This window comes from Rosa chinensis, chromosome 1 (assembly GCF_002994745.2).
Source record: "Rosa chinensis cultivar Old Blush chromosome 1, RchiOBHm-V2, whole genome shotgun sequence".
NCBI classification, from domain to species: domain Eukaryota; kingdom Viridiplantae; phylum Streptophyta; class Magnoliopsida; order Rosales; family Rosaceae; genus Rosa; species Rosa chinensis.
In genome coordinates, this window is record NC_037088.1 from 29,116,664 (window position 1) to 29,135,435 (window position 18,772).

The 18,772-nt window shown below is 37.3% G+C and overlaps 1 protein-coding gene and 1 long non-coding RNA gene across 20 annotated transcripts; one reads left to right on the forward strand and one right to left on the reverse strand.

Annotated features, from left to right (window-relative positions):
* Positions 1–235: 235 nt before the first annotated feature.
* Positions 236–9,969, forward strand: LOC112182570. 17 transcript variants are annotated; one of them, XR_005805088.1, is made up of 6 exons: positions 236–429; positions 1,695–1,806; positions 2,595–2,899; positions 3,854–3,963; positions 4,793–5,320; positions 6,619–9,969. It is a non-coding gene; the product is annotated as an uncharacterized LOC112182570 (long non-coding RNA). The 17 variants fall into 17 exon arrangements; XR_005805086.1 differs by having other exon boundaries at positions 2,595–5,320; positions 6,619–6,729; positions 7,500–9,969; XR_005805090.1 differs by having other exon boundaries at positions 2,595–5,320; positions 6,619–6,729; positions 8,737–9,969.
* Positions 9,970–10,743: 774 nt separating this feature from the next.
* LOC112164529 (probable LRR receptor-like serine/threonine-protein kinase At3g47570) lies at positions 10,744–14,894 on the reverse strand. 3 transcript variants are annotated; one of them, XR_005805747.1, is made up of 3 exons: positions 11,635–14,894; positions 11,030–11,526; positions 10,744–10,917 (listed from the first exon to the last, which is right to left on the reverse strand). XR_005805747.1 is itself a non-coding variant. In XM_024300751.2 (2 exons), the coding sequence occupies exons 1-2, from the start codon at positions 14,348–14,350 to the stop codon at positions 11,105–11,107; spliced, it is 3,138 nt and encodes a 1,045-aa protein (XP_024156519.1). In that variant the 5' UTR covers positions 14,351–14,894; the 3' UTR covers positions 10,952–11,104. The 3 variants fall into 3 exon arrangements, 1 of the variants encoding a protein (XP_024156519.1); XR_005805749.1 differs by having other exon boundaries at positions 10,744–10,934; XM_024300751.2 differs by lacking the exon at positions 10,744–10,917 and having other exon boundaries at positions 10,952–11,526.
* Positions 14,895–18,772: the final 3,878 nt, after the last annotated feature.

The following is an 18,772-nucleotide window of genomic DNA, read 5'->3' on the forward strand; positions in this document are numbered from 1 at the left end:
ATAAATATCAAGGGTTGAGATTATTTTATAAGGGTTGGGTCACTTACACCGTCGGTGCATAGAATAATTTTCGTAGGTAGTAATAATAAATTGCCTCTGAAGTTTGAAATAATATATGGCAATAACAAATTAATTACATAACAGATTTTCTTCCGATATTGACTAATTGACCCAAAGATTTTGACTCCGTTATGATTTGGGCTAAACTAGGAAGTATTAATGATTTAGAAAATTGGTTTGGATTAGCCAAGGAGGGACGCATGATACTTGCTCTCTTGAGCATTACGTCGAACACGTTTCGGGCATGAGCACGGCTGCTCGCGCGACCACACCTGATGATTTCCGATCAACTCCGGTCGGCCAAATTGAATGCTGCAGGAAGTCTGTTCTTCTTTTTGGCACCGTTAAATATCTGGATATGACTCAACAGTAAGTTCCATACCCAGAAACAAATGTTTTCACGCTAGAGTTGCATCTTGTTGTAGAATAGATTTTACTTTAGATTGTGGTGGAGGTAGTCTAAGAAGGCCTAATGCGATCTGGGTTTGTATAGAAAGACCTTTTTTTTTGCTTCCTTAATCTTACAAATGGGAAGTAATCTTGAAGATTGCAAATGGGCAGTAGTGGAGGTGCTTTGAGAAAGAATCAGATTCTGCTTCACCCTTTGGACTTTGGTTTCTGTAGATTTGAGGATTTTCTTTTCCTGCTATATGTTTTTGAACCGGAAAGCTGCTATCTTTTTATGTTTAAATGGGTGGTTCCTAGCTTCTATTTTTTAAGAGTGGCAAGTAGCTGTATCGATCTATACTAGTTTCTTCTCGTAAATAAAATGGAGTTTGATTTTGTGTTTAGGTTTCTGTAGACTAGTAATGGAGTTTCAAAGTGCAATTTAGAGTACTTTTTTGTTCCCTGTGGAGTAGCTGTAATACTACAATGTATATTATTAGTGAAAGTCTTTATTCAAACGATGTGGAACTTGATATGTGCAAGTTAAGCCACACCCTTGCAGCCTTACTGATGTTTTTTTATAAGGACCATACTTGCCTAATTGAACTTTTGAAAGTGTTCGCAGTAGTGTGGCAAAAACTCAACATAAAAATTGAATATGTTGGGAGCATGGAAGAGTTTCTGGTCTATTACTTCTCCAAATATGAGCTTATATGGTAGTATCTTTGTGTCTTCATGCCTTTTTCTGTGGCTTGGGTGGTGGTGAACAAAGGGAATATCATCTTAGTGTATATACCTATAGAGGGTGATACACAAGTAGTTGTAGGCTCTAAATTAAGAATTCAAGATTTCTAGCTTGAATTATCTTTTGCCAGTGTATATTCATATACACGGTGATACATATGCATATATACATGCCTGATCAGTGGCAGACCTGTGGAATTCAGCTGAAATGCAGGGGCCGTTTGTCCAGTGTGTTTATACCATTCAATTGGTGCGGCAATTTTTCATGTTTACATGGTCTGCTCCAGTTTCTATCTCTATATGCATGTTATACATACTTCAGTAGACTTCTTTAAGCAATAAACTAAATAAACTGATGTTTCATAGCTCTGAAGCCCTAGTATAGAATTTTATTTTTATTTTTTATTCTTTTATTATTTTTATTTTACATTGCTTTACAATTAGTATTTGAATGCCATATAAAATATATGCATGTTCCGGCAATATAATCATGAATTTTTCAGTTGACAGTGATGGACCTGAAGATTCTTGATCGGCAAACAAGAGATCTGATCAAAATGCCTGGCAAAGTGGACGTACTGGACCCATTGCTTGAGACATAAGACAAACTGTAAAGTAAGTTACAGACTTCAATGCTTATCTATCTATGTTGAGGTGTGTAATTATTGAAAACTTAGAGTGTAGTATTTATATCTGTTAGGTGATATTTTGATACATTTACTAACATGGGCAATCTTGGATGTTGATCTTGACACATAACCAATGAGAAAATATTAGAGGATTTTGTACTCGGTGTCAAAGAAAAGTAGAAGTAATTCACAAAAATATTTGCAAAGTAGGTAAGTTCAAGTCATAATATTTCTGGCTTAGTTTCAAGACCAATAACATATATTGCCAGTCTTTAGTTGCATGTATCTTGTTAACTGTGTTACCCTTCAGAGCTAATTTCCTACTAGTGGCTTGGAGAAGTTTGATATTGATTTTAAGTTTTTGAGGGTCGTGCATGTAGTATCTGTTTCGATTACAGTAGAGAAATGTTTAAAATAGAAATAGTAGGGACGACAGGAAGTAATAACCTGTTTTTTAAGAAGCTGAACCTTAAACTACCATCTTCAGTACACTTTAGCCTATAACATAGCACTAGGCAACAGTAATACTAGGTTAACCACAATCATAAGGATTACTATACCACCTTGACCAACAGTCACCACTGCACTCCAGCCCTTTTCCATAGATGAAATCAGTCTGTATTACCCTTTGTCAGTCTTGTTGTGCATGCATGCACTTCATTCTTTGCATGCCATGCTACTTGGGTATGTTGAAATGTTTCATCATTAATAGAACATTTCTTTTCATCCCATTTTAGTAGATCTTATTTTAATACAAATTTGCCATTTTGACAGGTTTTGATTGCTGATATGGAAGAATATGACCTATACTCCACCCCCTACTGTAGATTTTGTTTCCTTAACTTAAAACAGTCTGGTTAAGAGGCCCAGGGAATGTACTTGAGGAAGATCAAGGAGAATAATATCTACAGTTTATAATCGCCATCTCATCAGGTCTTTAACAGTGCCATCATATATGGATTACCCTTGTTTTGAGGCTTTCGTAGATTCAGAGTTCTTTGATTGAGTAGTTTGTCTGTTCACTTCACTTGCGCAAGAAGAAACCTTGTATTGCTAATGGTGCCCCTTTAAATCACCAGGTAAAGAATTCTTAGACACTTGATGTAGTCTCAGGTCGTGGTATTCTAGTGTGTTAATTTAGTCCCAAATGCCAATTTTCTTAATTTTATATTCTCTCTCAATTGGAATGAATTACAGGACGTGTCATCACATATGGTATGGATTAGCCTTGTTGTGAGGCTTTCGTAGATTGAGAGTTATTGAATTGAGAGATCACAATTATAGCCATAGTTTTTAAATCGTGTCATCACTATTATAGCCAGGTTTATAACTTAATTGCCATCATAGGATTAGCCTTGTTTTGAGGTTTTCCTACATTGAGATTTATTTAATAAAGTGTACTGTGTGTTCACTTCACTTGCACGAAAAGAAATCTTTTATTGCTAATGGTGTCCCTTTAGATCATCTGGTAAAAATTCCTAGATAATATAGTCTTGGGTTGTGGTATTCTAGTGTGTTAACTTAGTCCCAAATATCAGTCTCTCAGTTGAACTGAATTCCAGAATATGCCATTTTGCTACTACATTGTCTATGTTCCCGCTTTTTTATTGGTTGTGTAATATGATACCCACAGGTTTGTCGACTACTTATTTTGATGTTTGTTGGACTGTTTAGTTATTCTTTCTTTTGAGATCTAGTGTTACAAGCCAATACAAGTTCACTCAAAAGATCGGTAGAACTGTTGGACTGTTTACAGTACTACAGAAGTTGAGAGTGGAAGACTTGGATTTCATAGTCGATTGGTGTAACTTAATATATTTACCTTATTAAGTGAGTGGAGGTGAATAATTAAATAGAAAAACAGAGCTTGTTGGCCTTCGTTGTTGGATAGCGTAATGTTGGTCTTCATCATCTCATCCTAATATTGGCCTTCATTTTTGGATATGTACGTAAAGCGAACAAATTTTTAAATTTTAGTGTTTTGTAAAGAAATGTAGTTTATTCATGTGCACAATCATAGAATTCATTTGCAGGTATATTGTTGTTAGTGATGGCGTCTTGGAGACCTTAGAGTCCAGGGATTGGTATTGTGAATGGGAAGCTGGATTTATATGTTGCTGCCACCAAAAAGAACCCCCAAAGGGTAATTCTTTATTATTTGATGTTTCTTTATTCAATTAGGTGGTTTGACTTGTTTATTTCAACATATGCATCCTATAAGTGCAGTACGATCTTATGTAATGTTTGTGAAACTTGCATTATGGTGCAAACCAATTTTAAACAACAGTGATGCTTGTATGTTTCAGATAACTTATTCTGGGTAAACCTTATTCTGTCAAACGTTTGATCTGTTAATCTTGGGACCCCCCTTATTTAGTGTAGTGTGCTGAAATTGAAATCGGTATCCGGCATTCTTAGCATGCTAAGATTTCAAAAATTAGAAAATTGGATTCTAAAATTAGAAGATTGGATTGATCCCCTGTATTATTGAAGTTTTCAGCAGTAAATGGAACACAGGAACAAGATTGAGGTGCACTTTGGGACTCACACATGACTAAAACATTTTCATCCATTCTGCCACATTTGCCAGTGTTTAGTCTCAGACCCGGCCAGCCAGTTTTCTATGTAATTCAAAACTATTAGAGGTGTTTTGGTCTTTGATTTAATGGAAATTATCATCTCTTACATCTTACTCTTGAAGAAAATTTGTTTCCCTCCCATTTAACTATAATACCTTTGAGAATCTGTAAAAAAAGTAGAGGGGTGATAACAGGATGTGGCTACAGGATAAACTTGTGAATATCACCCTCTACATACTCTACCTCTCTTTGGGATGTTTCGTGATTTAATGATTGCCCACCAAGCTGGGATTGTGGATTTTATTATTGAATATGATTCTAGTGCCCTGGTGGAGTTGGTCTCGAAACTTATAAGCGAGTCTCACCTCTATATACCTTAATCAATGGCGGCAGGTCCCTGTTGTCTGCTGATTGGAATTGTCACTTGGTTCATGTTTATCAAGAGCCCCATATTCTTCAGGATCCCCATTGTCTATCCCAGGGTTACTTGCTGGTGCTTCTGCTGGTGCCTCCCAAGTGTAGAGATTTATTTTTATTTTTAATCTGTTGTGTTTGGGTCTTTTACCCTCTTTGTACTAAGAAACAAAAAAGTAAGGTAAAGTCTACAGTCCAAGTCTTGTTTAATTTATTATTGAAACATTCCAATCATTGTTAACTGAAACAGCCTGAATCCTTTCTAGTTAATGGTTTGGGCTAAACTAGGAAGTATTAATGATTTAGAAAATTGGTTTGGATTAGCCTAGGAGGGACACATGATACTTGCTCTCTTGAGCATTACGTCGAACACGTTTCGGGCATGAGCACGGCTGCTCGCGCGACCACACCTGATGATTTCCGATCAACTCCGGTCGACCAAATTGAATGCTGCAGGAAGTCTCATCTTCTTTTTGGCACCGTTAAATATCTGGATATGACTCGACAGTAAGTTCCATACGCAAAAACAAATGTTTTCACGCTAGAGTTGCATCTTGTTGTAGAATAGATTTTACTTTAGATTGTGGTGGGGAGGTAGTCTAAGAAGGCCTAATGCGATCTGGGTTTGTATAGAAAGACCTTTTTTTTTTTGTTTCCTTAATCTTACAAATGGGAAGTAATCTTGAAGATTACAAATGGGCAGTAGTGGAGGTGCTTTGAGAAGGAATCAGATTCTGCTTTACTCTTTGGACTTTGGTTTCTGTAGATTTGAGTATTTTCTTTTCTTGCTATATGTCCGGAAAGCTGCTATCTTTTTTTATGTTTAAATGGGTGGTTCCTAGCTTCTATTTTTTAAGAGTGGCAATTAGCTGTATCTATCTACACTAGTTTCTTCTAGTAAATAAAATGTAGTTTGATTTTGTGTTTAGGTTTCTGTAGACTAGTAATGGAGTTTCAAAGTGCAATTTGGAGTACATTTTTAGTTCCCTGTGGAGTAGCTGTAATACTACAATGTATATTATTAGTGAAAGTCTTTATTCAAACGATGTGGAACTTGATATGTGCAAGTTAAGCCACACCCTTACAGCCGTACTGATGTTTTTTAAAAGGACCATACTTGCCTAATTGAACTTTTGAAAGTGTTCGCAGTAGTGTGGCAAAAACTCAACATAAAAATTGAATATGTTGGGAGCATGGAAGAGTTTCTGGTCTATTACTTCTCCAAATATGAGCTTATATGGTAGTATCTTTGTGTCTTCATGCCTTTTTCTGTGGCTTGGGTGGTGGTGAACAAAGGGAATATCATCTTAGTGTATATACCTATAGAGGGTGATACACAAGTAGCTGTAGGCTCTAAATTAAGAATTCAACACTAGTGTTGTAGGCTTCTAATTAAGAATTCAAGATTTCTAGCTTGAATTATCTTTTGCCAGTGTATATTCATATACACGGTGATACATATGCATTTATACATGCCTGATCAGTGGCAGACCTGTGGAATTCAGCTGAAATGCAGGGGCCGTTTGTACAGTGTGTTTATACCATTCAATTGGTGCGGCAATTTTTCATGTTTACATGGTCTGCTCCAGTTTCTATCTCTATATGCATGTTATACATACTTCAGTAGACTTCTTTAAGCAATATACTAAATAAACTGATGTTTCATAGCTCTGAAGCCCTAGTATAGAATTTTATTTTTATTTTTTATTCTTTTATTATTTTTATTTTACATTGCTTTACAATTAGTATTTGAATGCCATATAAAATATATGCATGTTCCGGCAATATAATCATGAATTTTTCAGTTGACAGTGATGGACCTGAAGATTCTTGATCGGCAAACAAGAGATCTGATCAAATGCCTGGCAAAGTGGACGTACTGGACCCATTGCTTGAGACATAAGACAAACTGTAAAGTAAGTTACAGACTTCAATGCTTATCTATCTATGTTGAGGTGTGTAATTATTGAAAACTTAGAGTGTAGTATTTATATCTGTTAGGTGATATTTTGATACATTTACTAACATGGGCAATCTTGGATGTTGATCTTGACACATAACCAATGAGAAAATATTAGAGGATTTTGTACTCGGTGTCAAAGAAAAGTAGAAGTAATTCACAAAAATATTTGCAAAGTAGGTAAGTTCAAGTCATAATATTTCTGGCTTAGTTTCAAGACCAATAACATATATTGCCAGTCTTTAGTTGCATGTTTCTTGTTAACTGTGTTACCATTCAGAGCTAATTTCCTATTAGTGGATTGGAGAAGTTTGATATTGATTTTTAGTTTTTGAGGGTTGTCATTTATTATCTATTTCAATGGCAGTAGAGAAATGTTTAAAATAGAAATAGTAGGGGAGACAGGAAGTAATAACCTGTTTTTTAAGAAGTTGAACCTTAAAAGTAAAATCTTCAGTACACTCTAGCCTATAACATAGCACTAGGAAATAGTGATGCCAGATTAACCACAATCATAAGGATCACTATACCACCTTGGCCAACAGTCACCACCGCACTCCTGCCCTTTTCCATAGATGAAATCAGTCTGTATTGCCCTTTGTCAGTCTTGTTGTGCATGCATGCACGTCATTCTACTTGGGTATGCTGAAATATTATATCTTAATAGAACATCTTTTTTCATCCCATCTTAGTAGATCATATTTTAATATAAATTTGCCATTTTAGAATTTGACAGGTTTTGATTGCTAATATGGAAGAATATGACCCATACTCCATCCCCTACTGTAGATTTTGTTTCCTGAACTTAAAACAGTCTGGTTAAGAGGCCCAGGGAATGTACTTGAGGAAGATCAAGGAGAATAATATCTGTAATCGCCATCTCATTAGGTCTTTAACAGTGCCATCATATATGGATTAGTCTTGTTTTGAGGCTTTCCTAGATTCAAGTTCTTTGATTGAGTGGATTGTCTGTTCACTTCACCTGCACAAGAAGAAAACTTGTTTTGCTGATGGTGTCCCTTTAAATCACCTGGTAAAGAATTCTTAGACACTTGATGTAGTCTCAGGTCGTGGTATTCTAGTGTGTTGATTTAGTCCCAAATATCAATTTTCTTAATTTTATATTGTCTCTCAATTGGAATGAATTACAGGATGTGTCATCACATATGGTATGGACTAGCCTTGTTTTGAGGCTTTTGTAGAATGAGAGTTATTGAATTGAGAAATCACAATTATAGCCATAGTTATTAAATCCTGTCATCACAATAATAGCCAGGTTTATAATTGCCATCATATATGGATTAGCCTTGTTTTGAGGTTTTCCTACATTGAGTGTACTGTGTGTCTACTTCACTTGCACAAAAAGAAATCTTGCATAATGTAGTCCCTTTAGACCATCTGGTATAAATTTCTTGGATAATGTAGTCTTGGGTCGTGGTATTCTAGTGTGTTAACTTAGTCCCAAAAATCAGTCTCTCTGTTGGGATGAATTCCAGAATAGCCATTTGGCTACTACCTTTGTCCATGTTCCCTGCATTTTTATTGGTTGTGTAATAAGTTAACCACAGGTTTGTTGACTACTTATTTTGATGTTTGGTCGACTGTTTAGTTATTCTTTCTTTTGAGATCTAGTGTTACAAGCCAATAACAAGTTCACACTAAAGATCGGTAGAACCGTAGGACTATTTATAGTACTTAAGAAGTTGAGAGTGGAAGACTTGGATTTCAATTGGTGTAACTTAATAGATCTACCTTAACAAGTGAGTGGAGGTGAATAATTAAATAGAAAAACAGAGCTTGTTGGCCTTCATTGTTGGATACGTAATGTTGGTCTTCATCATCTCCATCCTAATAATGGCTGTCATTGTTGGATACATATGTAAAGCGAACAAATTTTCAAAAGTTAGTGTTTGTTAAAGAAATGTAGTTTATTCATGTGCAGAATCAAAGAATTCATTTGCAGGTATATTGTTGTTAGTGATGGCGCCTTGGAGACCTTAGAGTCCAGAGAATTGGTATTGTGAATGGGAGCTGCATTTATATGATGCTGCCACCAGAAAGAACCCCCAAAGGGTGATTTCTTTATTATTTAATGTTTCTCTATTCAATTAGGTAGTTTGACATGTTCATTTCAACATATGCATCCTATGAGTGCAGTACGATCTTATGTAATGTTTGTGAAACTTGCATGATGATGCAAATCAATTTTAAACTACAGTGATGCTTGTATGTTTCAGATAACTTTTTCTTGGTAAACCTTATTCTGACAAAAGTTGGATCTGTTAATCTTGGGATCCCCCTTATTTAGCGTGCTGAAATTGCACTTGGTATCCGGCATTCTTAGCATGCTGAGATTGCAAAAATTAGAAAATTGGATTCATCCACTATATTATTGAAGTTCTCAACAGTAAATGGAACACAGGAACAAGATTGAGGTGCACTTTGGGACACTCATGATATTTTCATCCATTCTGCCACATTTGCCAGTGTTTAGTCTCAGACGCAGCTTCATTAAGCAGCCAGTTTCCCATCTAACTCAAAACTTTTAAAGGTGTTTTGGTCTTTGATTTAATGGAAATTATCATCTCCTACCTCTTACTCTTGAAGAAAAATTGTTTTCCGTCCCAATCAACCATAATACCTCTGAGAGTTTATAAAAAATAGAGGGGTGATAACAGGATGTGGCTACAAGATAAACTTGTGAAAATTGCCCTCTACATACTCTGCCTCTCTTTGGGGCTGTTTTATGATTAATGATTGTCCACCAAGCTGGGAGTATGGGTTTTACTATTGAATATGATTCTAGTCCCCTGGTGGAGTTGGTCTCGAAACTTATAAGCGAGTCTCACCCTCTATATACCTTAATCAATGGCTGCAGGTCCCTGTTGTCTGCTGATTGGAATTGTCAATTGGTTCATGTTTATCAAGAGCCCCATATTCTTCAAGATCCCCATTGTCTATCCCAGGGTTACTTGCTGCTGCTTCTGCTGGTGCCTCCCAAGTGTGGAGATTTATTTTTATTTTTAATTTGTTGTGTTTGGGTCTTTTACCCTCTTTGTATCAAGAAAGAAAAATTGAGGTAAAGCCTATTGACCAAGTTTTGTTTAATTTTTGATTGAAACATTCCAATTATTGTTAACTGAAACGTCCTGAATCTTTTGTAGTTTACTGGTTTAATAGAATTGTGATACATATCAATTCCCCTTTGGTTCTGGTATGAGTTATATTCAGGGTTCGGGTTGGGCAATTAATATGAAAAAGAATTGGCAATGTGCCATTCAACCTGCCCTGGGTTATACCACTTCATTTTTTATTATAATTTTTAATTTCGACTGAATGGGAATTGATGCAGTAATAGTCGAATGGGAATTTCACAGCTGAGACTTCGAAACATTTTCCTGGGTGGTTGTGGCTAAAAACTTGCTTCAAATATTTAAAGTAAAACAAATTACTTGACATCTTCGCAGCATAACTAATGAGGTGTGATAGCATTGATTTATTAAGCAATCTATTCTTTACACCATGTTTATCATCCCTGCTATATTTGTTCTCTGTTTCATAGAAAACTTAAATCACCAGAGACATGATAACTTGAATAGCTTGTGCCTGTGATCTGTCATATCTAGTGCAAGCCAAAGAGAAATGTTTATGGTGCACCAAATTTACTGCAGTAGTAGTTTTACTGTAGTATATTGAAAAGAAAACAAAATCACGGGGTACTTAATGACAGAACTTAAATTCTTCAATAAGGTTCAATTTAAGTTGACGAAGTGGTGTTAGCTCAGTGGTTAGAGCACCCACTACCTAAGATCGAGGTCCTGGGTTCGAGTCACCATGGGGGTAGGAGTGAAATCTTTTGATCCTCTTTGAATAAAAAGATAGAAAAAAAAGAAAAAAAAAAAAAAAAAAAAAAAAAAAAAAAAAAAAGTTGAGAAATGTTACTTTTTTATTCTAAAGATTTGGTTAGAATTTACATTTTGAATTTTGCAGGAGAAAATTAGGCAGAAAATATGGTGCTGTTGAAATCAGAGCAGGTGTATTCATCAAGGTTTTGGTGGGTGATGCAGAAACCTGTTTGATAAAATCCGTCTTAACACGTGTCTTGAAAGAAGAGGCGGTCCATTGGATTTTCAGAATCAGAACTCTGCAAATTTCACTTTCCTAGTGAATAAATACACATAAACTGCATGAAGTGTTAAATTAACATCTGAATAGTGAAAGCAAATTTAACATAACTAAAGATATGCTGGACTAACCAAATAGTGAAAGCGGGTTTATCCGTGGCTCTATGTGGACTCTCCCACAACAAATCATTGGCGGCGGCTAAGGCCTTAGGCAGTGATCATATGCTCTATAGGCATCCCGGTTCCAGTCAGTACATCCCTTATCACACGTAATTCAGCTAAAACTTCCCCAATCTCCATTCGCGCTTTGGGCAAATGCACAGAACAAGCAACTCCTATCCTAGCAATGGAAATAAGGCACTCTTCAACTCTCTGTGTTTCATCATTTTGGACATCATTCCTATTGCTTGCGGGATTTGTACTAGTGCTGCTTTCCTTTTCTTGAAGAAGCACCGGATCACATATTTCTTTCACATGTTCAGGCAAAGCCATCAGAACAAAGTTGTGCAAGTTCTTGTCATCTCTAAACATGTTGTCTGTTGGCCTCTTACCAGTAAGCATCTCCAGTAACAGGATTCCATAGCTATATACGTCCCCATATGTTGACACCGCACTTCCCATGCCATATTCTATAAATTATTTGGGAGAAAACTTTCATATTCTCATAAACTAAAGTAAAGAAAAACTTGCATTTGTAAATCAGGAAGAATTTGAAGCATTGGTCAATTCAGCATTACCTGGGGCAATATAGCCAATGGTACCCCTTATCGAATTGGAAGGGTTCTGTACTGAAGGAAGTGGACAAGAAGTATCTGGGAGGTAGGTTGCTAACCCAAAATCACAAACACAGGCAGTCATGTCATGTTCTAGGAGAACATTACTCGGCTTCAAATCACAGTGAACTATTGGGACGTGAAAGCGATTGTGCAAGTAATCCAGAGCACTAGCTACGTCAATGGCAATATTTACCCTTTCAAGAAGATTCAAATGTAGCTGCACTGTTGGGGCCCCAACCACTCTTTGAGCTGAATAGTGCAACCATTCATCTAGATTTCCATCCAACATGAACTCAAAGACCAAAGCTTTGAATTCGTTCCCTTGAAAATCAATGCTTGAGCAAGCGGTCACCAGTCTGACCAGATTCCGGTGCCTTATGCTTTTCAACACTTCACATTCAGATATGAAACTTCTAGAAGCTCTCGAACTTTGAAGATTGAGTACTTTCACAGCAACAATTATTTCTTCAGGTTGATCGAGAACTCCCCAGAACACAGAACCAGAGCTACCGGAACCAATTAAATTCCGAGAAGAAAAGCCATCAGTTGCTTTCAGGAGATCGCTGTATGACAATTTTAAGAATGAAACATCCAAGGATGGTTCTGAAGATGACTCAACTCCTGATTCTGTTGATCTAAAAAGGAGCATTAAGTACAATAACCAAATAACTCCAATGGCCCCAAAAGAAATTATGATAACAGCCAGCTTATGAAATAATGCATTAGCTGGCTTAGGCAGCTTCCTAGGTAGATCGGGGGGACAGATAGGCAATCTTAACTGAGGTACACGTCCACAAAGTCGTCCATTTCCCAAGAAAGAAACCGCACTTGTATTCTTGAAAACACCTTTTATGGGTACTTCCCCTCTAAAATGATTAAAGGAGAAGTTCAAATTCTGCAAGAAGGGGAAAGTCTGCAAATAATTGGGAATTGTTCCAGAGAAATTGTTACGAGAGAGGTCAAGATATTGAAGGCCTCTCAAAGAACTCAATGATTGAGAAATTGTCCCATGCAACATGTTTCCACTCAGGTTCAAATATTCTAGACTTGTGCAGTCCCCTAAGCTTTGAAGAATCTCACCAGATAATATATTTTCAGCTAGATTCAAGATACCAAGATTAGACAAAAAACCTACTTCCATGGGAATGTTACCACTAAAATGGTTACTGGATATATCCAATACTAGTGACAGGGATGGTAAACGGATGACTTCTTGTGGAATTAGACCGGTGAGATTATTTTGAGAAAGAACCAAAGCTAACAGATTCGTGCATTGGCCAAGACTCTGCGGTATGCCTCCTTGCAAGTTGTTTGAATTGAGAACTAAGCGACTTAACAAAGTTAAATTATTCAGACAAGTTGGGATAGTACCTGATAGCTGATTATCACTTAAAAACAGATTGTACAATTTACTTATCTTACATAACGAATTTGGTATGTTGCCTGTCAATAGGTTTGTCTCGAAGCGTAGTACTCCCAAGTTGAGGAGATTTCCAATCCCAATGGGAATGCTTCCGCTTAGCTGATTCCTTCCTAAGCTCATTACCTCGAGACTTGTTGAGAGATTGCCGATAGATTCAGGTAGCACTCCTTGAAAGTTATTCCCACTAATATCCAGAAGTTCTAAACTGGTACAATTGACCAGAGAAGAGAGAAAATCCAAGTCACCATCCTCATTTCCCAGATTATTATCATCCATTTCCAAGCGAACCAAATTGGACACTCTTGCAAGACTAGGAACTTTTCCGGTAAAATAATTCATAGAGATCCCAAATTGTGAAAGCTGGGATGCATTTGAGATTCTAAATGGAATTGGTCCTCTGAAATTGTTCATTTGGAAATGAAAGGTTCGAAGTTTTGGAAATATTGTGCGGCCCAACCCAGAAGGAAGAGTTCCATGAAATTGGTTTCCAATCACAGAAATGTGCTCAATGGAAGAAAGGTTGTATATGGAGAGAGGGATGGTACCAGTCAATCTATTTGAACCCAATGCGAGATGTCTTAAGCTTTTTAATTCCCCAAGGCGGCTACTCAAGAGACCACCATACAGAATATTTTCTTCCAGAGAAAGAATTTGAAGATAAGAAAGATTTCCATAAGAAGATGGAATTTCCCCAACTAAATTGTTCCTACGCAAAGTAAGTACTCTAAGCTTGAACAATGAGCCAAGTTCCAGTGGAAGTTTCCCACTAAGAGTGTTATTAGCCAAGACAAGATATTGGAGATTAAAACAATGAGATATATTGATGGGGATGTCACCTTTGAAGAAGTTGTCCCCGAGGTGTAGTCGTTGCAGCCGAGACAATCGACCAACTTCTTGAGGGATGGTGCCGTTGAAGCTATTGTTTTGGAGATTTAATGTCCTGAGAAAGCTCAAGTTTCCGATGTGTGGAGATAGAATACCCTCCAGCTGGCTGTAGTGGAGGTCCAGAACCGTGACTCGCTGGTGTCTTCGGCCGCAAGTAATCCCTCGCCACTCATCACATAAGTTGGAGGAATCATTCCAGGAGCTAAGGATGCCCAGAGGATCACTGACTACTTCAGATTTAAAGGCAAGCAAGGACCGTCTTTCCACCTCATTTCCTCTCAGATTTGAAGAGGCCAAAGTGATGATCATCAGGGGAAACAGTTGCATGAATACTGACCAAATCCTCACACCCATGCATGAGATCTCCATTAATTTAAGCCGCAAAGTATAGCTCAAATTTTTTAATTGGGAGGCAGAGAGTTTAAAATGAACAAGTCTGGCAAGGTTTCTCAAGTTGCTGTGAAGACTGAAGAGAAAAAAAAAATGGTGAATAGCTTGATTCTATAGGCTACAGATTTGCCCATCTTATCATAAACAAAGTCATCCCTGGAAAAGGGGGCACTAATTCCACACCAGGTTTCTTTCCTCCATTGAAATTTCAAACATATACAGTTGACTCAAGTCTTCTGCAGGACTAATGTGTTATAGAAACATAGCCACATATGTGGTCTGAAATTGACCGAAGACTGAAATCAAGGGTAAAAAACACGTGTAGAACACGAAGAGGTGATGAAGTATGTTACTTTACTCGTCCCTGAAAATGGGCGGAGTTGCTGAAAACAGAGGAAGTTTGCCGGAAACCCCGAAGAGCTTTAAATCCTTGACTCTCTTTCATAATTTTTTTTTCATTTGAACAATGTTATATCATGTATAGCTTCACCTAGAAGAAGCGAACCGCACCGGTCTGAGATCTAGAAGGGGCAAGAAATGCTAGAAAATACCCGAAACCGCCGGAAACACCAGGAAGCTTGAGAGCTTTGATCCTCCTTCCTAGGTTATTGGTTGGACAAACCAACTTCAAAATGACATAGGCAACACCGGGACGAAGCTAATTGCACTGGTGCAACGATGGGAGAGGGCTAGACAACGGAGAAAGAGCCGGGTTAACTTTCGGGTATTCGGTTCCGCGTTTGAGCCGGTTTTTCTCTCCTTCGAGCTGATCAATTGCATGTATACTCTGAAATCAACGGTGCAGATTTGATGTCATTCAAAAATCAAAATGGACGGTCCACAATGCGCAGCTACACCTAAACTCATTCCACGCGCTTCACCTTCAATCCGAACCTCCATTGAATTGTCAAACGCATACAGTGGACTCCAGTCTCCGACAGAACTAATGAGTCATAGAAAAAGCAGACGAGGAATGTCAATCAGCTAACTGCACCTGTCCTTGATCATTTTTTTTTATTAAATTGGAAAGGGGTTTAGTATAAAATTTTTGAGATTTTGTTTTTCTATAGTATCTGTATGCTTCCAAAGGGTCATTTATACAGTGATGGGGCTGGGACAATCACCTGGAGAGGGCAGGGCAAGTTGTGTAACACACCATTATAAATATGCAAAAGTAAAATGAGGTTGTCACTGTTCAATAAACAGTATTGCAGTGTTTTCCCGGACTTGCCCTTTGACTAGAATATACCAAAGAACAACAAAACAGCTGCTTTATATATGGAATTCAACGACATAACATCTAACAATCAGAGTGGCACAGCGGAAGAGTGGTGGGCCCATAACCCACTAGTTTCAGGATCCAAATCTAATTTAAATTTGCTCACCACAAATACTTTGGTGGTGATACTACCACTCAATACAAAACTGTCAAGTGTTTTAAAAAATAATTATGGTTAATCATAATGTTTTATTAAAAAATAATTTCAATTAATTCTATCTGACGTGGCAAGTTTTAATAGGGTGGTGATATCACCACAAAATAAAAGTGGTGAGCAAATTTGAATCCATCGAAACCTGGCTCTGATAAGAGAGTGGCTTTCCGAAACTTTTTTTAAATTTTTTTTCAATTCTTCTGATTTTGGAGAGGCCTGCTCTCCCAGTGCATCTCAGGGAGGTCAATTCAATAACACACAAACTCAAATGACTAATTCAATAGAGTATCTTCAGAATTATGTTACTTGGATCAAGAGCAGTGACAATTGCAGCAGCATTGAAGTAACATGTTACACCTTCCTGCTTGAACTTTTGATAGTAACTAGCAGATTGACCCCTGCGGTGCTGCGGGTTTTTTTATTTTATTTTTTTAAGTTTCAGATGTAATAGATGAATACTCGCAATTTAAAAAAACATCGACGCTACTTAGAATATGATTTTTTTTTTTTGTGAATAATAAATTAGCAACAAATGGGTTACAACAAAAAATAAATTTTTCATGATTTATAGCAATTTACAAATATAAAACTGAATAGTTTTCCTTTAAAAAAATAAAAGGGTATGGCAGAATTGTAAATAAACAAAATTAAAAAAAAAAAAAAAAAAAAAAAAAAAGATATAGCAGAATTGTAAAAAAAAGAAAAAATTTATGGCAGAATTGTAATTTCATTCAAAAGTGGGGGCAAAAATGTCTTTTTGATAAACAGTGATGAACTATGAACAGTATAGGAGCTTTAGTACTAGGGGCATAAAAAAAGTGACCTCGCTATATGCGTTGGACATAATCTCTTTCTTCGGCAAACATCTGTTTACACCGACCTCCACCGTTACACCCAAAGCTGTTGGTTTGAAATTAATCAATTCCCCATTTTTTTTAGGGTTAACTACAAAGCACTACCAGACAACATATTTTTTGACAACTAAGTCCACAACCTTTTCCACTATACAATTAAGGACAGACACTATTCTCCTTTTACCTTCTTTGCTTTTTACATAGTATCAGCTACAGTACACAGTATCAGCCTATTTCTTTTCCAAACTAACACAGTATCAACCTAAGGACTAGCCTTCAACATGCCACAATTTCACCTAACGACTTCCTGTCTAAGCGGCTACTACCAGGGCGGAATCACTGCTGCCTTAGTATGATAGGGGTCAGTTTATATAGAAAGACTGCTACTGCTTACTGACTGCTACTGCTACCAAAACATAGATGCAAAAACAGTAAAATATTTTTGTGACAGAGTACTGGGCACAAACTGAATTTATTTATTCAAACATAAATACAGATACAGAACCCAGAGCCTCACTCTTGGGCAAACAGCTAGAAGTTGTTTTAGCTACTCATAACTGATTTACAAACACTTACTTGTAATAGAAAGCACACTGTGTCCACAGACGGACTGCTACTGCTACTGAGATATGCTGATCTTAGAGATTTTCGAATATAGAACTAATGCCTTCCTTTTCGAATGCCTTCTAAGAGAAACTAAAGCTCCTTATATAGGGAGCGGAACTCAAATTACAATTCAAAACAACAAAATGTACAGAACGACTCCGTGATTTCCTGCTTTCCTTAGTGCTCCTGCTGGTGGAGGTCGGCCGGGGAAAAGCAGATTCCTTTTAGGTGAAATGTTTTTCACCTGCTTTTTGAAAAGCAAAAGTCACTTTTAGGAAAAATCCAAAAGGACTTTCGGTGTTTTCTACACCTGCTGCTTCACATGTTCTCGTCGGTTTCTGAATTGTGACCAAGGACAAACGAGTCGTTATCTGCCTGGGCCATCCTTACTGTTGTTGCATTGTCTTCGACATCTGTATCAACATACATCTTGTAGTGGTTGTCAGTTTCAAGTTTTTCCACCCATCGTAAGCATGCCAGTGTCGAATCTATCTCTTTTCTGGTAAGAGATAGGAACAAGTCACTGCTGACTACGTCAGGATGATCGTAAGCAGTGATGATAATTTTCTCTCCTGCTGCCAGGAAGGTATTGTAGGTATCCTCAGAGATGATCTTTTTGATATATTCTAGAGTCATGGCTTTCATCCAAGGGATACTTGAGTTTGGTTGGCCATTGTACCCTACACAGGCTGGTTGAAGATATTTCCTTTGAATAATTCTTACATAATGATAAGGAGGAATATATTCAACTTCACCGTTTGCCTTCTGGATCCATTCTGGAGGAGTGGATCTGAACTTCAGTCTAAGCATACAGTCATTTTTTCTTACATTTTTGACTGTATTGACAATGATAGGCGGCAAACCTTTTAGATCATCATTTGTTTTAGTCCACAGATTATGGACAAAACCATTTTCAACAAGCCAGAGCTTGTGTTCTTGAGGATGTTCACTCTGAACATTAACCAGGTATCTTCCAACATAAGGACCTGAAACAATAAAGAGAGTTGGAGGAACTAGGTCTTTTGGATTATGTCTTCCTATCAGACTATGGAATTCATGCCAGTCTGATTCATTAAGTGCCATGACAGGAACTCTAGCACTTTCTGGACTTTCAAGGAAGAGAATTTTTTCTTTTCTTGCAGCACTCTGCTGTATATGACTTTCTTCAAATTGTGGTCTGGCGTTCTCATATAGTTCTTCAGCTAGTGCAAAGAGTGCCGGGAACATTAGACCACTGCTTCTTTCTTGAAAAGCAAATAAGAGATTATCCAGGATTGCCTTCTGGTGATAAGCTAGTCTCCTGCCAGTTCTGAACACAGGAGTGTCAAAAGTTCTTAATTCATAGTTAAAAACATTTATGACTCCAGTTGGAGTTGGTCTGCTTTTTGGCAAAGCAGCAGCCGTCAACGGTCTTGATGAGCCTTTACCGTCTGCCGTTTGAGACGGGCTAGCCAATCCTTTACCCTGGGATTGATCAGTTGAGGCTAGTCCTTTAGGACTTAGCAGAA